Source organism: Schistocerca piceifrons, chromosome 2, assembly GCF_021461385.2.
Source record: "Schistocerca piceifrons isolate TAMUIC-IGC-003096 chromosome 2, iqSchPice1.1, whole genome shotgun sequence".
In the NCBI taxonomy this organism is placed as follows: domain Eukaryota; kingdom Metazoa; phylum Arthropoda; class Insecta; order Orthoptera; family Acrididae; genus Schistocerca; species Schistocerca piceifrons.
In genome coordinates this window covers 1,334,177-1,353,650 of record NC_060139.1, presented here as the reverse complement: position 1 = coordinate 1,353,650, position 19,474 = coordinate 1,334,177, and the positions used below count along the sequence as shown (strand labels likewise).

The following is a 19,474-nucleotide window of genomic DNA, read 5'->3' as shown; positions in this document are numbered from 1 at the left end:
AAGCCTCTCATTGCAAGAAGAGTTCCACCATCTGCACTGTTCTCGGTCACTGTCATCCACAAAAATGAGGTCAGGGCCGAATGCATTTCTGGCACGTCGTGAACTACGACAGTGTGGCAATAAAGCTGACTGGTGAGTGTAACATGTTCAAAGGTTTGGCGGTCAGTAAGCCCGTGCAGCATTATACATTCCCACACTGCGACACCTGGACCACCCAGCCGGTCATGGTCCACGACGCCTGGCATGCCCTCATAACCCCACATGGCGAGAGGGGGGAACGGGTAGCACGTAGGAACTCTTCAAAAAAATCACTTGCCAAACACAGGCACATTAACAGCATGAGTCCAGAAACATTTTGCAGTTTGTTCCGCATTTTAAAATCTTGGTTCAGTCATCTCCCCCGAGCAGTCCTTACAGTGTATTCTGGCTTGCAGTTCACCACCGTCTTTTGTATTCTAGACTTGTAAAATCATGTTAGATGTTAGTTTCTTTCGTTCCAATATTTCATTATCTCCTCTTTCCGCGTAAACATCTTTCGCCTTTGTCTAACATCTTATTTCTCTTTCAAACTTGAGATGTATTTTTAGGCACTCTTCTAAGGAATGTCGTCTATATGATCTCGAAAAAATTCTATTGTGTTGCTGTTCAATAATCACAAAAATGAAATGACCGTATGGCTCTGCTGGCCGGGAGGCCCCCGTTCGAGCAAGTTCGGCCGCCAAGTGCAAGTCTTACTTCATTCGACGCCACACTGGGCGACTTGTGCGCCGGTGATGAGTTTGAAGTGATTATGAGGACAATACAACACCCAGTCCACGAGCAGAGAAAATCTCCAACCCGGCTGGAAATCGAAGCCGGGCCCGCTTACATAGGTGCTGATAGCTTCGCTGGCGAGAACCATAAACCAAATCCATCGACTTACTAACATACAATGTTAGGTCTTCCAGTAAAATAAAATTTGCCACCGATTCTTTACGAAGATTTTCATCACACGTTCAAGCCTACTTTCAAAAAATGTTCAAATGCGTCTGAAATCTTATGGGACATAACAGCTAAGGGCATCAGTCCATAAGCTTACACACTACTTAACCTAAATTATCCTAAGGACAAATACACACACCCATGCCCTACTTTACTTTCCCAGTTACTCACGCTCAGTTCGTTAAGCAATTTTGAATTTAGATCAAAAACGATTCTTTTTCTGTTAGTGGAGCTTGAAATTTACGGAAGTTCTGTTGTTCCAGGCCAGAGGTTCGCGCGCTCATGGAGTTGAAGGTGCTGTTAGTGTACCCCCTGTTCCGCTTCAGTTTCCAGATGGTCACCAAGACACCGGTGCCCCTCGAGATCAAATCCGACAGCATCTTCCCCGCTATCAATGGTGAGTCCTGGATTACAGTTCCGACACAAGTCCTGAACCTATTCTACAGCGCTGGAGGAACTATCAAGAAGAAATGTGCCAACTTAGAGCAGTTGTGGGAACTGACAGACAAATTTGTCCTCGAAGTGAATAACAGAAATGCATTACGATGTACTGTAGCAAAGATGAAATTAAGCACTTCTACTCCTTCGTACACTGAGAATGACATAATGACTTAATTAAGCACTACATAGTGTCTGGGAGATTGATTCGATGTGTCTATTTTTAAATTGTTCGTTGCTGTTTATTGATATTAATGGCTCTCTATAAGCCCTCCACAAATAGTATGCTACTGGGAGATGAAGCCTTATTTCTTTAGGAGAGGGCGCTTTACATTTATGACGTGTTTAGTGGTGGCACTTGCGGATATCTGGAGGATGGCTATTTTTCGCAGACACAGATGGCAGTAAGAGACATGGGATAGGCGAGATTCGTAGGATGATACTGAATATCGAACTACGTATATTTTAATAGCGATGTTACTTTAGCTTGTTTTAGTTTACGCACAATTATCGAACAATTTAAAAGGCTGTGGTCTTGATGTCCTGCGACGTCTTGAAACATTAGCCAAGAAGATGGTGATATTCCACCTAAGACGATTGTTATCTTGTGTACAATTTCGTTTTTACAGGTGACACACCGAACAGTTTTTTATTATTAGCTTACCGGTATGTTAACCGTGACTGTAAGTAGTCAGTTGCATTTTGTCTCTCATTATCTTTTACGTACGTTACAGAAATGGTTTTTTCATCATTTTCTGTTATGCATATCAATTGGGTGTCCTAGCAGCCTTAACATTTGCTACATGAGAGCTCGTTAGACGATACAGAATAGTGTTAGACGCTAGCTATAAAGTTGCACTGCCGTTTTGACGTTTAAGAAAAACTGACCTAGTCAAGGACACACCTTGTTTGACAAGCACCCCAAGGAAAACATGTGACTGTTCAAAAGGAAGCAGTACGATGAAGCTGCTGCTTCATGTCGGTAACAAGAAAAACTGCTGTGTCATGCTACGTCATTTAATTGCGTAAATCAGTCCTCGCAACACGGCAAACTGTGTCCCGGCCTGTGAACAGTGATTTGTTTCATTTTGTTGCCGCCTCTTACATTAGCAGCGGAAACGAATGCTACACAAAAAACACAGGAGCAGGTGTGGCAGCAAAGTTACAACAGATCCCAGCGCCTAGGCTTTTCGCAGTATCTTTGCAATCTGTTTTACAGAGAAGACAATAATGTACTGTCGCTTTATGTAGTCGGTTCTTTATTTTTCAACTTCGGTAATGCATTAAAATTAGAGCATTATAAAGTCGGCATTCAATTATCGTTCCAAGTAAATCGTCCATACCAGATCATATGTTGCTTATTCTTCACATTGTCTTTAACGTGATGTTTGCGTCTTTTCATATAATTCCTGTGTTCTAAGTCTCCAGAACTGCTTAAATATGTTAACTTGTTTATGACAATAATAATCTTATTTTAGACAGTTAAGAATGCAATCCATTGCAGTTTGGCCAGATGTGAATGTATTGTGCAGTAGTTCAGTTACACTCAGTAAAAAAGTGTCACTGTATTTGGAGACCAGTTAATTACTGTTGCCTCAAAGAGAGCGTTCGCGCAGTGGTTCTGCTCGTTGTTTACTGCAGAACATGATCTCCGACACATCGATTGTGATGTTACTTTCAGATCTCCCGAAAGTATCTAATTGTTTTAAGTGCTTTGTTGAAAGCAGAATATACTAATGAGTTAAATCACTGTTGACATACGTTTCAACAGACTCATCCTGAAAGTCATCAGTAACTTCACCTGTACGTGGAACTTTTGAACCTATGAACATTCATGTATTTTCGCTTATGATTTAAAGATATACTGATGAATTATTTCTTAGATACTATTTTTTTTAATGAAATGTTCTTGTAATATTTTGTACATGAATCTTTTGAACATCTCTTTACTATTGGTATCAGTTCTACAATACATTTGCTCTGGTAGTGTTACGTCTCCAAGGACTGATGTTAAGGTTTCTACTCTATTATCTAGCCCCTTTTTTTATAACACAATGTGTGGACTACGTCTTTTCTTACTAAATTATGGCAGCATTTCCTTGTGCGGGGCTGAGCTGCAGACCTCAGCCACCAGGGCAATTGCGTCTGACGCCGATCGCCCCAGTGGGAAGCCGAACTGGCTGGAGCTCATCCTGCACAGTATCCTGTGTACTGTCAGTCTGTCAGCCAATAGCTTCCCCAAGATGTCCAGCAGACATATTGGCCTGTAGGACTTGGGTCCCGTAGGGTCCTTGTCTTTTCCATTTTTTATAATGATCACATTCGCCTTTTTCCATATATTTGGGAATTTTCCAATTCTAAGGCATTCATTGAATAGCCCTGTAAGAGGTGCTATCAGCTGAGGGGCGAGGAACAGTACAACCTCCGCTACTATACCCTCTGGTCCTGGTGCCTTTCCCCTTTTGAGTGTGTTTATGTGTGCAGCAACTTCTTCCTCTGAGAAGGGGTCCACCATGGTGTCACTGGCGTACTCTTCCTGGTCTTCCCTGCGGATGTGCTGTTGGAGTTCAGTTTCCCCGTTTTCCTCGTCATCTGGCAACACAGTGCGCAGGAGGACTTCAACAGTCTCTTGCCAAAACTCTGTCATTCGGCCACCATCTCTGATTGTCGAGAGGACCACAGGAGATCTTATCTTCACTCTGACCAGCTTGTAGGGGACTCCCCAAGGGTCAGTGGTTAGCTGATTGAGTGTGTACCTCTCCCAGCTGTTCACCCTGACTTCCTTCAATTCTTTTTGAAAGATTCCTCCCGCTTCTCTGCATTACTGCAACAAATGCGGTTTTTCTCGCCAGACGGCACTTCGCTGGTGGCAAATCCACGCCCATCTCACAGACTGGCGCATACGTTCTAGGTCGGCAGTCTATGGTGATGACGGTGATGGAGAGGCCGCAACGGCCCTTCTCGTGGTTGGCACAGCAGCTTTTACCAGTTCTTTGGCGTACCTGTCAACGTCTAAGTCAACCTCAGGAAACGGAGGAAAGTCACACTCTCGAGCTGGGCATTCCCAATCCGTTTTGCTGAAATTGTACTGGGTTTCGCACCCCAGGTCCCAGCGGCACTCCTTGTCACTAAGACGAAAAACGATCGGATTATGATCTCTTGTAGTGTCATGATCTAAGACTTGCCAGTTTTTGATATGGCTGATGGCACTGGGTGTTGCCAAGGTGACATCTATGTCAGCCCCCGCCTCCTCCCCTGTAGGTGGAGGGTTTCCTGTCTTGTTTGCCGCTACAAGCTGGGAGGCCATAATTAACTCTTCGGCCTTCTCGCCGTTGGCGTCCCTGGTGACGCTGTACCACAGGGGGAATTTGGAATTCATATCGGCCGTGATAATAACCTTTCGCCCTCGCAACGCCGTGGTGACTCGTGTGAGGTGGTCCAGTAAATCCTCGAAATTTCCTCCATATTGGAAGTACATGTTTATGGTGTATGCTGTTCCTACAGGGGATTGTAACTCCACGACGTTGCAATGACTATTTGATAACTGCGTTATTGTGGTGGCGCGCAGGGCTTCGGCTCTTCTCCAGTGGAGATTACCTGCCAGGTGGTGGACGTGAAATAAGTTTGCCCAGCTTGATAGTATGGCTCCTGCAGGCAGATTACATGCAGTCTCCACTCTTCCACTATCTTCCGGAGCTCCTGCATGACTAGCCGACTGTTATGGGCGTTGATGTTTCCAATCGTTAATTCAGTTGTCATTATGAAGAGTGAGCGTGAAATTTGTGAGAGTGTAAAAAGTGAGTGTGAAAGTTGTGGATGTTGAACTATACGATCTTGTTTTAGTTGTTATTATGGGAAGTAAGTGTGGAAGTTGCAATAAGGCCAGGTGTTGTTCCAGTCTGACGCAATTCGTCCATTTGCAAGGACAGACTGTACATAAATTTCCTCCATATTGAAACGTTCTCCATTTCTCTCAAAGACCACTTTAAGTAGGTCACGCAGGGGGGACATTCATTGACTTTAGTTGTATTCTGTCCACAGCCTCCGTCGTCGGTATTTATGCGCTACGCGTACGACGTGTCTGAGTGCCGTTGTGACGACAGCCAGCTGCTCCAAACGCGACAGCTGCGTAGCGAACTCCAAGTTGGGGAACGTCCTTCTCGGATCCACTCCCGTAGCTCTTTGTGCTACCTGCAGCTGCATTGTGCTTGTGACTGTGCTGTCTTGCTGTGTCGATTTGGAAAGTCCTTCTTGCACAAGGATGATGCTGTTTGTCGTGGTGGCACGCGGGCTGCTGTCCGACACTTAGCCCCCTTCAGCTGTTGGCTTCCTGCCTCTGGGTTGAGTGACGAAGAGACACGCGAGGGGGCCCGAGTCGCAGGCACAGTCTGCATACATATATCTGTCCCGGATACTTTTTGTTCCCTTGATTCTACTACAGGCTCAGTCTGCATACATGTGCCTACCATGATTATTTTTCTTTTTTTTTTGACTCTTGTTGAGATTTTAAAAACTCTTTGAATTTACGTGCCCTTTCAGCATCCCTCCTACTCTTGCTTGGGGACTTTCTTTTCTTAGTTATATTTAGTTCAGAGACAGCATGAGCGATAATCTATTCCAGATATAAGGCGTTGTGCCAGCAATTTATACGTCGAACAGTTTCTTCCGGTTGCTCCACAGGTCTTTTTGCCCCTGCGTGTGCTTGGTATACAGATGCCTGCTTTAATGCGGTTCTTTCTCAGGTGGTCTTCAGATCCACATTTGGAGCAAGCTGGCTTCCTGCTGCAGTATTGTGTATGTGGTCTATGTCCACACAGTTGTGGCAACGAGGTTCCACTAGGTAGTCTTCCACATTTATCGCATGAAACCCTATGTATACTCGGCCCATTTCTGTTAATTTCCTCCACAAAACCCCTGACACTTCAGAAACATTATGAACTATATCCCGGTCCCTTGGAACTGTTCTGAATCTTAACCTAAAGTCTTCCATAAAAGTCTCCATGTCGTCCAGGTTGTGCTGATACAGGGTTTTGCAGAGGTCTTCATCTGTTAATGATGTGGGGATATCATACAAAATTACGAGTGGATTTCTTTTACGGGGTGGCTCACACCTAACTGACTTACATAGCTTCTGGTTAGCTAACAGTTTATTTTTGTCACCTACTGAGGCAACATCAATTATAACTACGATTTTTGTAGCCTTAACTCTGTTAATTTTAACTTTTTCTCTCAACGGATTTACAGTGGTGGAAAATACCTCCTGAACTTTTTTAATGTCTTGGCCAGGTAATGGTTTTTGGAAGGACCCCTCAGAGCTACTGGGCTCAACGCGCCGCTTCCAGTGCACTGGTCCCCTTCAGTTCCTGGTCACCACCGATTTCACTCTCCCTGTATCGGCAAGTATGCCCCGCACTCCAGAGAGGCGGATGCCCCTCTCGCCATTCGCCCCATACTGGCACGAGCTTCCACCTTGCTGCCAAGGACCCACTCCTACTCAGGGGGTGGGCCGGTCACCCAGTCGTTACGGGGTCTGGACCCATCTAACCTGACCTAGGCCGTGTTAGCACCTCCCGGGCGTGGTGGAACACGCCTCGGAAGACCAAGAGGTGGGGCGAGGCACACTTACTGAGTTGAAATGGAAATGTCGTGTGGCTAGGGCCTCCCGTCCGGTAGACCGTTCGCCTGGTGCAGGTCTTTCGATTTGACGCCACTTCGGCGACCTGCACGTCGAACTTACTGAGTTAGGACAGGATCCCACGACGGCAAGCCAGGCCACTGGCAGCAGAGACACACACGGTCGGTTGCTTGTCCCTGCGTTCTGGGCAGGCACAGCAGGTCGCGTCCGAGGCCAGCAACGCGCCGCACCCGCCCTACACCGCCGCTCGACCCACAAACCCAGGAGGGACAGACGTAGTGTCCCTGTTGCGCAGCCCCCCCCCCCCCCACCCCCCTGCGCCACGCACCCTTCGCTTTCGCCTCGGGTTGGGGGCGTTTAACGTCCTACCTTGACGGGAGTTTTATGTCCTTTCTTGACACAAGGACAACCCTCACCGTTCCACAGCCAGGAGATGTTGTGATATTGTGATGATGATGTTGTGATGTAATGATGTTATGGCCTGGGTCTTATGTTGTGGAGTTTGAGATCATCGAGACGGTGCGGCACTCAAACCCGAGTTTCTTTCCCCGGAGAGCCTCCACATGTACTGGGGGATCGTGGCCGACCGTGTCTCACCCACCGCCTTTGATAATTCACGGTGGGCCAGTGCGGATCAGTGGGGATTGCACCCAGCCTTTTAACGTCATGCACGGGCGGCCCTTCCCGTGTTAGCTTCAACCCATCCAAGGGGGCTACCGAGCGCCAGGGCCACGTCAACTACTTCATCTAACTTAAACTAACTTACGCTAAGGGCAACAGAAACATCCATGCCCGAGGGAGGACTCGAACCTCCTACGGGGAAAGCCTCGCGAACCGTGGTTAGGCGCCCAAGACAGCGCGGCTACCCTGCGCGGCTTTTCAGGTGGGACAAATTTAGATTTTAATGTGATGTAGTTATTGTAGCTCCAGTGATGCATATACTCATTATATATGACATTTTTTTGCTTTAATTTGTGTGCCTCAATCGTTGCACAGGCTTCTTATCGTTATAAGAATTACGTTAGTCTTCTCTATGGACGACTAGCAGGCTTCGCCGCAGTATGATGTAAGTGGTGATCAAATTCTATTTGAGGACGTTGCTGCAGCGCAAGGCGGCTCCATGTGGGTATATAAGCACCAACGTCTAGGAAAGGGATTAGTGCGGCACTGTGGCATTCGTGTCTTTCTGACATGCATGCGGTATATGCTGAAACGTAAACTACGGCGACGTGTTCCGAACAGGACCAACGCGCTGTTTTCTTTTCTTGGCTGCGGAAGGACAAATATTGGTAGACATCCATCGGAGAATGAACAAGGCAGCATGAATGTCGGACACGAACTGTGACAAGGGGTGCTACTGTTTCATATCGGATACCTCGTAACGCAGAAGCTACACTCAAGTGAGAGACACCAGAGCACCCGCCATACAGTCTTGGCCTCTCCCCATGCGACTACCACGCCTTCCGTCCCTTCAAAAAGGACCTGGAGTGCAGACGTTTCCCGTCGGAAGAGCACGTTCAGCAGGCAGCTGCGGACTTTTTCACGCAGCAGGACACGATGAACGGGTAGCTTCAACGTTGTGCGTAGGCGGGGTGATTGCCTCGATGCTGAGGATGATTTTGACTGATTGACATACCGATTCTGTACTGTACGACCTTCGAACGGAAACGTTTTGACAGCTCCTAGCATATTTTCGCCTCTGTCGGGAAATAAGTGTTTCAGTACATTTATTTGTTGTAAGAAAGGTATTGTTTCTAAGTCACTCAGTGCTCAGTGAGTAATTAAACTACGATTTAAAGAAAATAAAGAAACCCTGCCTTCCGATTTGCGTGTCCCCGAGACGAGAGTGAGACGGAAATTACTGAACATTATTCCCTCTGTGCAGGAGTATTTTGGGCCAGGTTAATTTTAAAGGTTCAAATAGTTCAAATGGCTCTGAGCACTATGGGACTTAAATTCTCAGGTCATCAGTCCCCTAGAACTTGGAACTACTTAAACCTAAGGACATCCATGCCCGAGGCGACCGTAGCAGTCGCGCGGTTCCACACTGAAGCGCATAGAGCCGCTCGACCACCCAGGCCGGCAAATTTTAAAGCAACCCCATTCAAAATAAAATTAATGGTAGTCACCAAAATAGCGGTGACCGTTACACAAGGTCATTGGTTTGACGAAGGACGTCAGGAGTGCACGGTTACATTCGATGGAGGTAGTTGGCGGCTAGGATCAACCAGACGGTGGCAGCCCAGCAGATATGCAGAATTCCATCAGAACTCGCTGGTAGGACAGTCTGAGCTTTTCGCAGGAACAGCCGCTTAGGGTGACGATAGAAAATAGCACATACCCAGACAGTCTGCCCTTTTGTTGTTGGGATCGAGTTTTTAAACGGGGCTCAGTAGGATTCCTCAGCCTGAGTTTTGTTGCCGTCTGCAGCAGACACCACTTAACGGCCGAGTCCATCACAGTGGACACACCTTGGACAACCGCCAGCCGTTGACAGCGAGATGCTAAGGCCTACACCTGCAGGCTGGGTAACGCGCTATCATGCACCTCTGCTGTTCCTCATTGGTAGCATTTCTCTCTCTTGCTCCTCTAAACCTTATAGGGGCTCCATTGTTTACATTTTTGTAACTTTTAGTTTAATTGATGCCTGATAACGTGTGAACTTGAAATTGAACGCTTGTGAGCTCTTACCCCCGGTTTCAATTCTTAATATTCATTTTACGTTGCCTTGTAAGTCTAGAATGCAAAATATATCGCACTTAAGGAGTCGAACATGGCCTCTTCTTATTTCTATGATTGTGATGCTGCACTTCCTGTTCACCTGAACCCCCATAATCAGCTCCAATTAATCTACATCTACATCTACATCGATACTCTGCAAAACACATTCAAGTGCCTGGCAGAGGGTTCATCCAGCCACCTTCACAATTCTCTGTTATTCCAATCTCGTACAGCGCGTCAACAAAATATTTTAGGATTCGGACGAGAAAGTTGTTGATTGGAATTTCGTAAGAAGATTCCGTCGCAACGAAAAATGCCTTTCTTTTAATCATTTCCAGCCCAAATCCTGAATCATTTCTGTGACACTCTCTCCCATATTTCGCGATAATAAGAAACGTACTGCCTTTCTTTGAATTTTATCGATGTACACCGTCAGTCTTATCTGATAAGGATCCCACATAGCGCAGCAGTATTCTAAAAGAGGACGGACCAGCGTAGTGTACGCAGTCTCCTTAGTTGGTCTGTTAGATTTTCTAAGTGTCCTGCCAATAAAACGCAGTCTTTGATTAGCCATCCCCACAACATTTTCGATGTGTTCCTTCGAATTTAAGTTGTTCGTAATTGTAATACGAAGGTATTTAGTTAAATTTACAGCTTTTAGATTAGACTGATTTGTAGTGTAACTGAAGTTTAACGAGTTATTTTTAGCACTCATGTCGATGACCTCACACTTTTCGTTAGTTAGGGTCAACTGCCTAATTTTGTACCATTCAGATACCTTTTCTAAATTTTTTTCAGCATGTTTTGATCTTCTGATGACTTTATTAGTCGATAGACGACACCGTCATCTGCAAACAACCGAAGATGGCTGCCCAGATTGTCTCCCAAATCGTTTATATAGATAAGGAACAGCAAAGGGCCTATGACACTACCTTTGGGAACGCCAGAAATCACTTCTGTTTTACTCGATGACTTTCCGTCAATTACTACGAACTGTGACCTTTCTGACAGGAAATCACAAATACAGTCAAATAACTGAGACGATATTCCGTAAGCACGCAATTTCATTACGAGACGCTTGTGTGATACAGTGTCAAAAGCCTTCCGGAATTCCAGAAATACAGAATCTATCTGAAATCCCCTATCAATAGCACTCAACACTTCATGTGAATAAAGAGCTAGTTGTGTTTCACAGGAACGATGTTTTCTAAACCCATGTTGACTGTGAGTCAATAGACAGTTTTCTTCGAGGTAATTCATAATATTCGAACACAATATATGTTCTAAAATCTTGCTGCATATTGACGTTAATCATAAGGGCATGTAATTCAGTGGATTACTCCTACTACCTTTCTTGAATATTGATATGACTTGTGGAACTTTCCAGTCTTTGTGTAAGGATCTTTCGTCGAGCAAACGGCTGTATATGATTGTTAAGTATGGAGTTAATGCATCAGCATACTTCGAAAGGAACCTAATTTGTATACAGTCTGGACCAGAAGACTTGCTTTTATTAAGTGATTTAAGTTGCTTCACAACTCCGAGGATATTTAGTTCTACGTTACTCATGTTGGCAGATGTTCTCGATTCGAATTCTGGAATATTTACTTCATCTTCTTTTGTGAAGGTATTTCGAAAGGCTGTGTTTAGTAAATCTGCTTTGGCAGCACTGTCATCGATAGTATCTCCATTGCTATCGCGCAGAGAAGGCATTGATTGTTTCTTGCCGCTAACATACTTCACATACGACCAGAATCTTTTCGGATTTTCTGCCAGGTTCCGAGTCAAAGTGTCGTTGAGGAAACTGTTACAGGCGTCTCGCATTGAACTCCGCGCTAAATTTCGAGCTGCTGTAAAGGATCGCCAATCTTGGGGATTTTGCATCTGTTTAAATTTGGCATGTTTGTTTGGTTGTTTCTGCAACAGTGTTCTAACCCATTTTGTGTACCAAGGAGGATCAGCTCCGACGTTTGTTAATTTATTTGGTATAAATCTCTCAATTGCTGCCGCTACCATTTCTTTGAATTTAAGCCACATCTGGTCTACACTTGTTGTTGAGACTGGTTTGATGCAGCTCTCCATGCTACTCTATCCTCTGCAAGCTTCTTCATCTCCCAGTACCTACTGCAACCTACATCCTTCTGAATCTGCTTAGTGTATTCATCTTTTGGTCTCCCTCTACGATTTTTACCCTCCACGCTGCTCTCCAATACTAAATTGGTGATCCCTTGATGCCTCAGAACATGTCCTACCAACCGATCCCTTCTTCTAGTTAAGTTGTGTCACAAACTTCTCTTCTCCCCAATCCTATTCAATACCTCCACATTAGTTATATAATCTACCCATCTAATCTTCAGCATTCTTCTGTAACACCACATTTCGAAAGCTTCTATTCTCTTCTTGTCCAAGCTAGTTATCGTCCATGTTTCACTTCCATACATGGCTACGCTCCATACAAATACTTTCAGAAAGGACTTCCTGACACTTAAATCAATACTCGGTGTTAACAAATTTCTCTTCTTCTGAAACGGTTTCCTTGCCATTGCCAGTCTACATTTGATATCCTCTCTACTTCGACAATCATCAGTTATTTTGCTCCCCAAATAGCAAAACTCCTTTACTACTTTAAGTGTCTCATTTCCTAATCTAAGTCCCTCAGCATCACCCGACTTAATTCGACTACATTCCATTATCCTCGTTTTGCTTTTGTTGGTGTTCATCTTATGCCATCCTTTCATGACCCTGTCCATTCCGTTCAACTGCTCTTCCAAGTCCTTTGCTGTCTCTGACAGAATTACAATGTCATCGGCGAACCTCAAAGTTTTTATTTCTTCTCCATGGATTTTAATACCTACTCCGAATTTTTCTTTCGTTTCCTTCACTGCTTGCTCAATATACAGATTGAATAACATCGGGGATAGGCTACACCCCTGTCTCACTCCCTTCCCAACCACTGCTTCCCTTTCATGCCCCTCGACTCTTATTACTGCCATCTGCTTTCTGTACAAATTGTAAATAGCCTTTCGCTCCCTGTGCTTTACCCCTGCCACCTTCAGAATTTGAAAGAGAGTATTCCAGTCAACATTGTCAAAAGCTTCCTCTAAGTCTACAAATGCTAGAAACGTAGGTTTACCTTTCCTTAATCTAGCTTCTAAGATAAGTCGTAGAGTCAGTGTTGCCTCATGTGTTCCAAGATTTCTACGGAATCCAAACTGATCTTCCCCGAGGTCAGCTTCTACCAGTTTTTCCATTCGTCTGTAGAGAATACGCGTCAGTATTTTGCATCCGTGACTTATTAAACTGATTGTTCGGTAATTTTCACATCTGTCAGCACCTGCTTTCTTTGGGATCGGAATTATTATATACTTCTTGAAGTCTGAGGGTATTTCGCCTGTCTCATACATCTTGCTCACCAGGTAGTAGCGTTTCGTCAGGACTGACTCTCCCAAGGCCGTCAGTAGTTCTAATGGAATGTTGTCTACTACCGGGGCTTTGTTTCGACTCGGGTCTTTCAGTGCTCTGTCAAACTCTTCACGCAGTATCGTATCTCCCATTTCATCTTCATCTAGATCCTCTTCCATTTCCATAATATTGTCCTCAAGTACATTGCCCTTGTATAGGCCCTCTATATACTCCCTCCACCTTTCTGCTTTCCCTTCTTTGCTTAGAACTTGGTTTCCATCTGGGCTCTTGATATTCATACAAGTGTTTCTCTGTTCTCCAAAGGTCTCTTTAATTTTCCTGTAGGCAGTATCTATCTTACCCCATTTGTCCTCTAGCCATTCCTGCTTAGCCATTTTGCACTTCCTGTCGAGCTTGTTTTTGAGACGTTTGTATTCATTTTTGCCTACTTCATTTAGTGCATTTTTATGTTTTCTCCTTTCATCAATTAAATTCAGTATTTCTTCTGTTACCCAAGGATTTCTACTAGCCCTCGTCTTTTTACCTACTAGGTCCTCTGCTGCCTTCACTTCTTCATCTCTCAAAGCTACCCATTCTTCTTCTACTGTGTTTCTTTTCCCCATTCCTGTCAATTGTTCCCTTATGCTCTCCCTGAAACTTTGTACAACCTCTGGTTCTTTCAGTTTATCCAGGTCCAATCTCCTTGAGTTCCCACCTTTTTGCAGTTTCTTCAGTTTTAATCTACAGTTCATAACCAATAGATTGTGATCAGAATCCACATCTGCCCCTGGAAATGTCTTACAATTTAGAACCTGGTTTCTCAATCTCTGTCTTACCATTATGTAATCTATTTGAAACCAGTCAGTATCTCCAGGCTTCTTCCATGTATACAACCTTCTTTTATGATTCTTGAACCAAGTTTTAGCTATGATTAAGTTATGCTCTTTGCAAAATTCTACAAGGCGGCTTCTTCTCTCATTCCTTCCCCCCCAATCCATATTCACCTACTATGTTTCCTTCTCTCCCTTTTCCTATTGACGAATTCCAGTCACCCATGACTATTAAATTTTCGTCTCCCTTCACTATCTGAATAATTTCTTTTATTTCATGATACCTTTCTTCCATTACTTCGTCATCTGCAGAGCTAGTTGGCGTATAAACTTGTACTACTGTAGTAAGCGTGGGCTTCGTATCTATCTTGGCCGCAATAATGCGTTCACTATGCTGTTTGTAGTAGCTTACCCGCACTCCTATTTTTTTATTCATTATTAAACCAACTCCTGCATTACCCCCGTTTGATTTTGTCTACACTTATATCATTATCTCGGGGGAAGGCGTCAAGTGAATTTTTATCTGCATTTTTGAATAGGCATATTTTTCACTTATTTTTCGAGGATTTGGGGATTACAATATTCAATCTCGCTGCGACAACCCTGTGTTCAGTAATTCCTGAATCGGTTTTGATGCTCGTTATTAACTAAGAATTATTTGTTGCTACGAGGTCAAGTGTGTTTTCACAACCGTTTGCTATTGGCGTGAGCTCATGAACTAACTGCTCGAAATAATTTTCAGAGAATGCGTTTAGCACAATTTCGGATGATATTTTATGCCTACCTCCGGAATGAAACATGCAGTTTCGCCAATATATCGAGGGTAAACTAAAGTCACTACCAACTATTATCGTGTGAGTTGGGTACGTGTTTGAAATCAAACTCAAGTTTTCTTTGAACCTTACAGTGACTGTATCATCCGATTTGGGAGGTCGGTAGAAGGATCCAGTAATTGTTTTATTCCAGTTGCCAACAATGACCTCTGCCCGTGCCAACTCACAGAAAGTATCTACTTCAATTTTGCGACAAGACAATCTACTTCTGACAGCAACGAACACGCCACCGCCAACCGTGTTTAGCCTATCTTTTCGGAACACCGTTTGGTTCTTCGCAAAAATTTCGGCTGAACTAATATCCGGCTTTAGCCAGCTTTCAGTGCCTATAACGATTTGAGCACCGGTGCTTTCTATTAGCGCTTGGAGCTCTGGGACTTTCCCAACACAGCTACGACAATTTACAACTGTTATACCAATAGTTCCTTCATCTTCGTTCTTCCTGTGTTCAGCCTGCACCCTTTGTGACTGAAGTGCTTCTTGTGTTTTCCTGAGACCCTCTTAACCTAAAAAACCGCCCAGTCCACGCCACGCAGCCCCCGTTACCCGTGTAGCCGCCTCCTGCGTATAGTGTACATCTGACGTATTCAGCGGGACCCGAAACCCAACCACCCTTTGGCGCAAGTCGAAGATCTGCAGCCTACACGGTCGCAGAAATGTCTGAGCCTCTAATTCAGACCCTCCACTCGGTTGTGTACCAGAGGTCCGCAATCGGTACTGTCGACTATGCTGCAAATGGTCAGCTCTGCTTTCATGTTGCAAGCAACGCATGAACCTGTGTTCAGTGTATGCCGCCTTTAACATCTGAAGACGGTCATTGTATGGACGAAACCGGTTATGACTGTGTCATAAACATGTGATTGTGTCTATAAATAAACAAGAAATTTTTGGAAGAGAATCAATCACTCACTCCATAGACAAAATGTCGTTTTTTCCAAAATCTTGCAAGCAACACTGGCAGCCTTCTGTTAGCCGCTCGAAACCAGAGACAATCTCTTCTGATCCAAAGTGACGCACATTATTGGTACCAACGTGAGCCACCACCTGCAGTTGGCTGCACCCTGTGCTCTTCATGGCATCCGGGAGGACCTTTTCCACATATGGAATGACCCCAATCGGTATGCACACGGAGTGCAATTGGTTTTCTTACCCTTCTTTTCATCCAAGTCCCTAAGGGCTCCCACAACGCGCCTAACGTTGGAGCTCCCAACTACCAATAATGCCACCCTCTGCGCTTGCCCGGATCTTGCAGGCTGAGTGGTTTCCTCTGAAACAGGACAGGCGACAGCATCTGGCTCAGCGACAGTGTCAGCCACAGACAGCACCTGGAACCTGTTTGTCACACAAACAGGGTAGGCCCTACGTCCGGCCTCCTGAGAAGTCTTTCGCCGCCTTCTTCGCCCCGGGGCTACCTCCCACTCGACCACAGGTGGGGGCTCAGCCTCAGTGCGAGCTGTAACTGGGTTGGCCACCGGTGAGGACCGATCAGAGGACTCTGACGCGCTGGACGTCCGTTGGATCCCCACGGCCGGCCCACAACAGTGGTGCCCATCCACTGCAGCCTCAAGCTGTGTAACCGAAGCCATCACAGCCTGAAGCTGAGAGTGGAGTGTCACCAACACGGCTCACATCCGCACACAACAATCGCAGTCCCTGTCCACACTAAAGACCGTGGAGAACTAAATTATGCAGATAAACGAACTATCGGCACGTGCTGCGCAATTCTACTGTAGACCCTGTCGAAAACGCACGAACTGTGTCTAGTAATACGCAGATATTCAAAAACCTAACTACCGAAGCACTCAGGTCAAAAAATCGGTTTACTTTCCGACGCAAACGAAAACGCGACAACTGTGGCTATTAGATATTAAATTTACACGCAGAAACTCAAGAAACTAAACTATTAAAGCACACAGGTGATAGAATAAAATTCGCTCTTGTTTAGGAACCTGCAAATGACACAAAAGTGGTTGCTTCCCTGCTGCTGCATCTGTCTCGGTCGGCTACTGCCGCCTGACTCATAATCAGTGTTCAATGAGACTGCTTGATTCATGCCTGCAAGTAGGATCTAGTGACATGCTGCCAAGGCCTGTCGGTATGACACCACTTTCATGAGGCGCAGGTTGGAAGCGATGATGAGCAGAGGTGTATGACCACAAGCGGCTGCTCTGTGTTCCTATTGGAATGTTGATTGCCGCTGACAGCGTCGTATCTGTTTCGTAATAGTATGGTTCCATCGTTTTTCATTAACACACTTGCCTTGCAGGCTACGTTACCATCAAATTTCTAGTCATGTACATCTACAGCTATGTTAGACATAGATCTAATTGTCGAGAAATCCTAAGGAAATGTTACTGATGCTTGTAGCAGATCACTTACAAACATGTCGTTGGACTGTTTCTTATTGTTAATTACAGCTCGCAGCGCTACTGACTTGACTGACTTAGAAAATCCTAGGAAGTTCTGGTCTTACGTTATATCAGTAAGTGGGTCGAAACAACATATTCAGACACTCTGGGATGATAATGGCATTGAAACAGAGGATGACACGCGTAAAGCTGAAATACTAAACACCTTTTTCCAAAGCTGTTTCACAGAGGAAGACCGCACTGCAGTTCCTTCTCTAAATCCTCGCACGAACGAAAAAATGGGTGACATCGAAATAAGTGTCCAAAGAATAGAAAAGCAACTGAAATCACTCAACAGAGGAAAGTCCACTGGACCTGACGGGATACCAATTTGATTCTGCACAAAGTACGCGAAAGAACTTGCCCCCCCCCCCCCTTCTAACAGCCGTGTACCGCAAGCCTCTAGAGGAACGGAAGGTTCCAAATCATTGGGAAAGAGCACAGGTAGTTTCAGTTTTCAAGAAGGGTCGTCGAGCAGATGCGCAAAACTATAGGCCTGTATCTCTGACATCGATATGTTGTAGAATTTTAGAACATGTTTTTTGCTGGCGTGTCATGTCATTTCTGGAAAACCAGAATCTACTCTGTAGGAATCAACATGGATTCCGGAAACAGCGATCGTATTAGACCCAACTCGCTTTATTTGTTCATGAGACCCAGAAAATATTAGACACAGGCTCCCGGGTGGATGCCATTTTCCTTGACTTCCGGAAGGCGTTCGATACAGTTCCGCACTGTCGCCTGATAAACAAAGTAAGAGCCCACGGAATATCAGACCAGCTGTGTGGCTGGATTGAAGAGTTTTTAGCAAACAGAACACAGCATGTTGTTATCAATGGAGAGACGTCTACAGACGTTAAAGTAACCTCTGGCGTGCCACAGGGGAGTGTTATGGGACCATTGGTTTTCACAATATATATAAATGACCTAGTAGACAGTGTCGGAAGTTCCATGCGGCTTTTCGCGGATGATGCTGTAGTATACAGAGAAGTTGCACCATTAGAAAATTGCAGAGAAATGCAGGAAGATCTGCAGCGGATACGCACTTGGTGCAGGGAGTGGCAACTGACCCTTAACACAGACAAATGTAATGTATTGCGAACACACAGAAAGAAGGACTCTTTATTGTATGAGTATATGACAGCGGAACAAACACTGGTAGCAGTTACTTCTGTAAAATATCTGGGAGTATGCGTACGGAACGATTAGAAGTGGAATGATCACATAAAATTAATTGTTGGTAAGGCGGGTGCCAGGTTGAGATGCATTGGGAGAGTCCTTAGAAAATGTAGTCCATCAACAACGTAGGTGGCTTACGAAACACTTGTTCGACCTGTACTCGAGTATTGCTCATCAGTGTGGGATCCGTACCAGGTCGGGTTGACAGAGGAGATAGAGAAGATCCAAAGAAGAGCGGCTGTCACTGCTACTACTACTACTACTACTACTTTCAGTGTAGGTGTCCTGTATTAATGTAAGGAGGTACAGGGTGATACAGTTGGGCCTATCTCGGGTTTATGCAACCTGCAACGCCTCCAAAAACCACGTGCAAGATTTTCTTATTCTCTCGCTCATTACGTGCAAACAATTTTCACTACAGAAAAAAATGAACATGACATTTTTGCAGTGAATTTAATGTAGTTACATTTTGTACTGCAATGCGTTTTCGACAGACACTGTAATTTTTGAATTATTCAAGAAAAAAGTGCAAATGTTATCTTCAAACACGTTTCTCTTGAATAACTCGAAAATGAAGACCTCCAGCGAAACCAAATTCCACTGCAAAATTCAACCACGTTACATTTGTCACAAAATGGTTATGTTCACTTTTTCTGTCGGACTAATAGATCGCACATCGCTAGTTATGTTCGAAGGCGTTGCAGGCTGCGTAAGACCCAGCGTTAGAGGCAGCTGAATCGTCCTGTATAGATGCTCGTCTTTTCCTCCTCTTCGTTCTTACCGAGGGCAGTCTCTAGACTGTTATTCCATCAACAGAGACTAGTTAGAATAATTCATTTCCCTTCACAGCACGCCAGTTTTAAAGCAGTGGTTACCTGACTTCTCGTACTACAAGTCAAGATCGCGACGAAGTCGCCATCGCTGAGCAAGTGATGCTACTTACACGTAGAGGCGAAAAATCTGTAGAATGAGCGAACAACACCGTCTGTAAACTGTGTAACGTAACACTGTGCGTGTTTAGCGTGTACCTCCAGCCCATATTGTAAG

At 44.8% G+C, this 19,474-nt stretch overlaps 1 protein-coding gene across 1 annotated transcript in view; it reads left to right on the top strand.

The window, feature by feature from the left end:
- Positions 1 to 19,474, top strand: part of LOC124777931 (cytochrome P450 9e2-like) — a 102,344-nt gene that overhangs the window by 3,574 nt on the left and 79,296 nt on the right. The window contains exon 3 of the mRNA XM_047253481.1: positions 1,245 to 1,378. Coding sequence (XP_047109437.1) covers positions 1,245 to 1,378 — 134 coding nt within the window. The remainder of the gene's footprint in view (positions 1 to 1,244; positions 1,379 to 19,474) is intronic.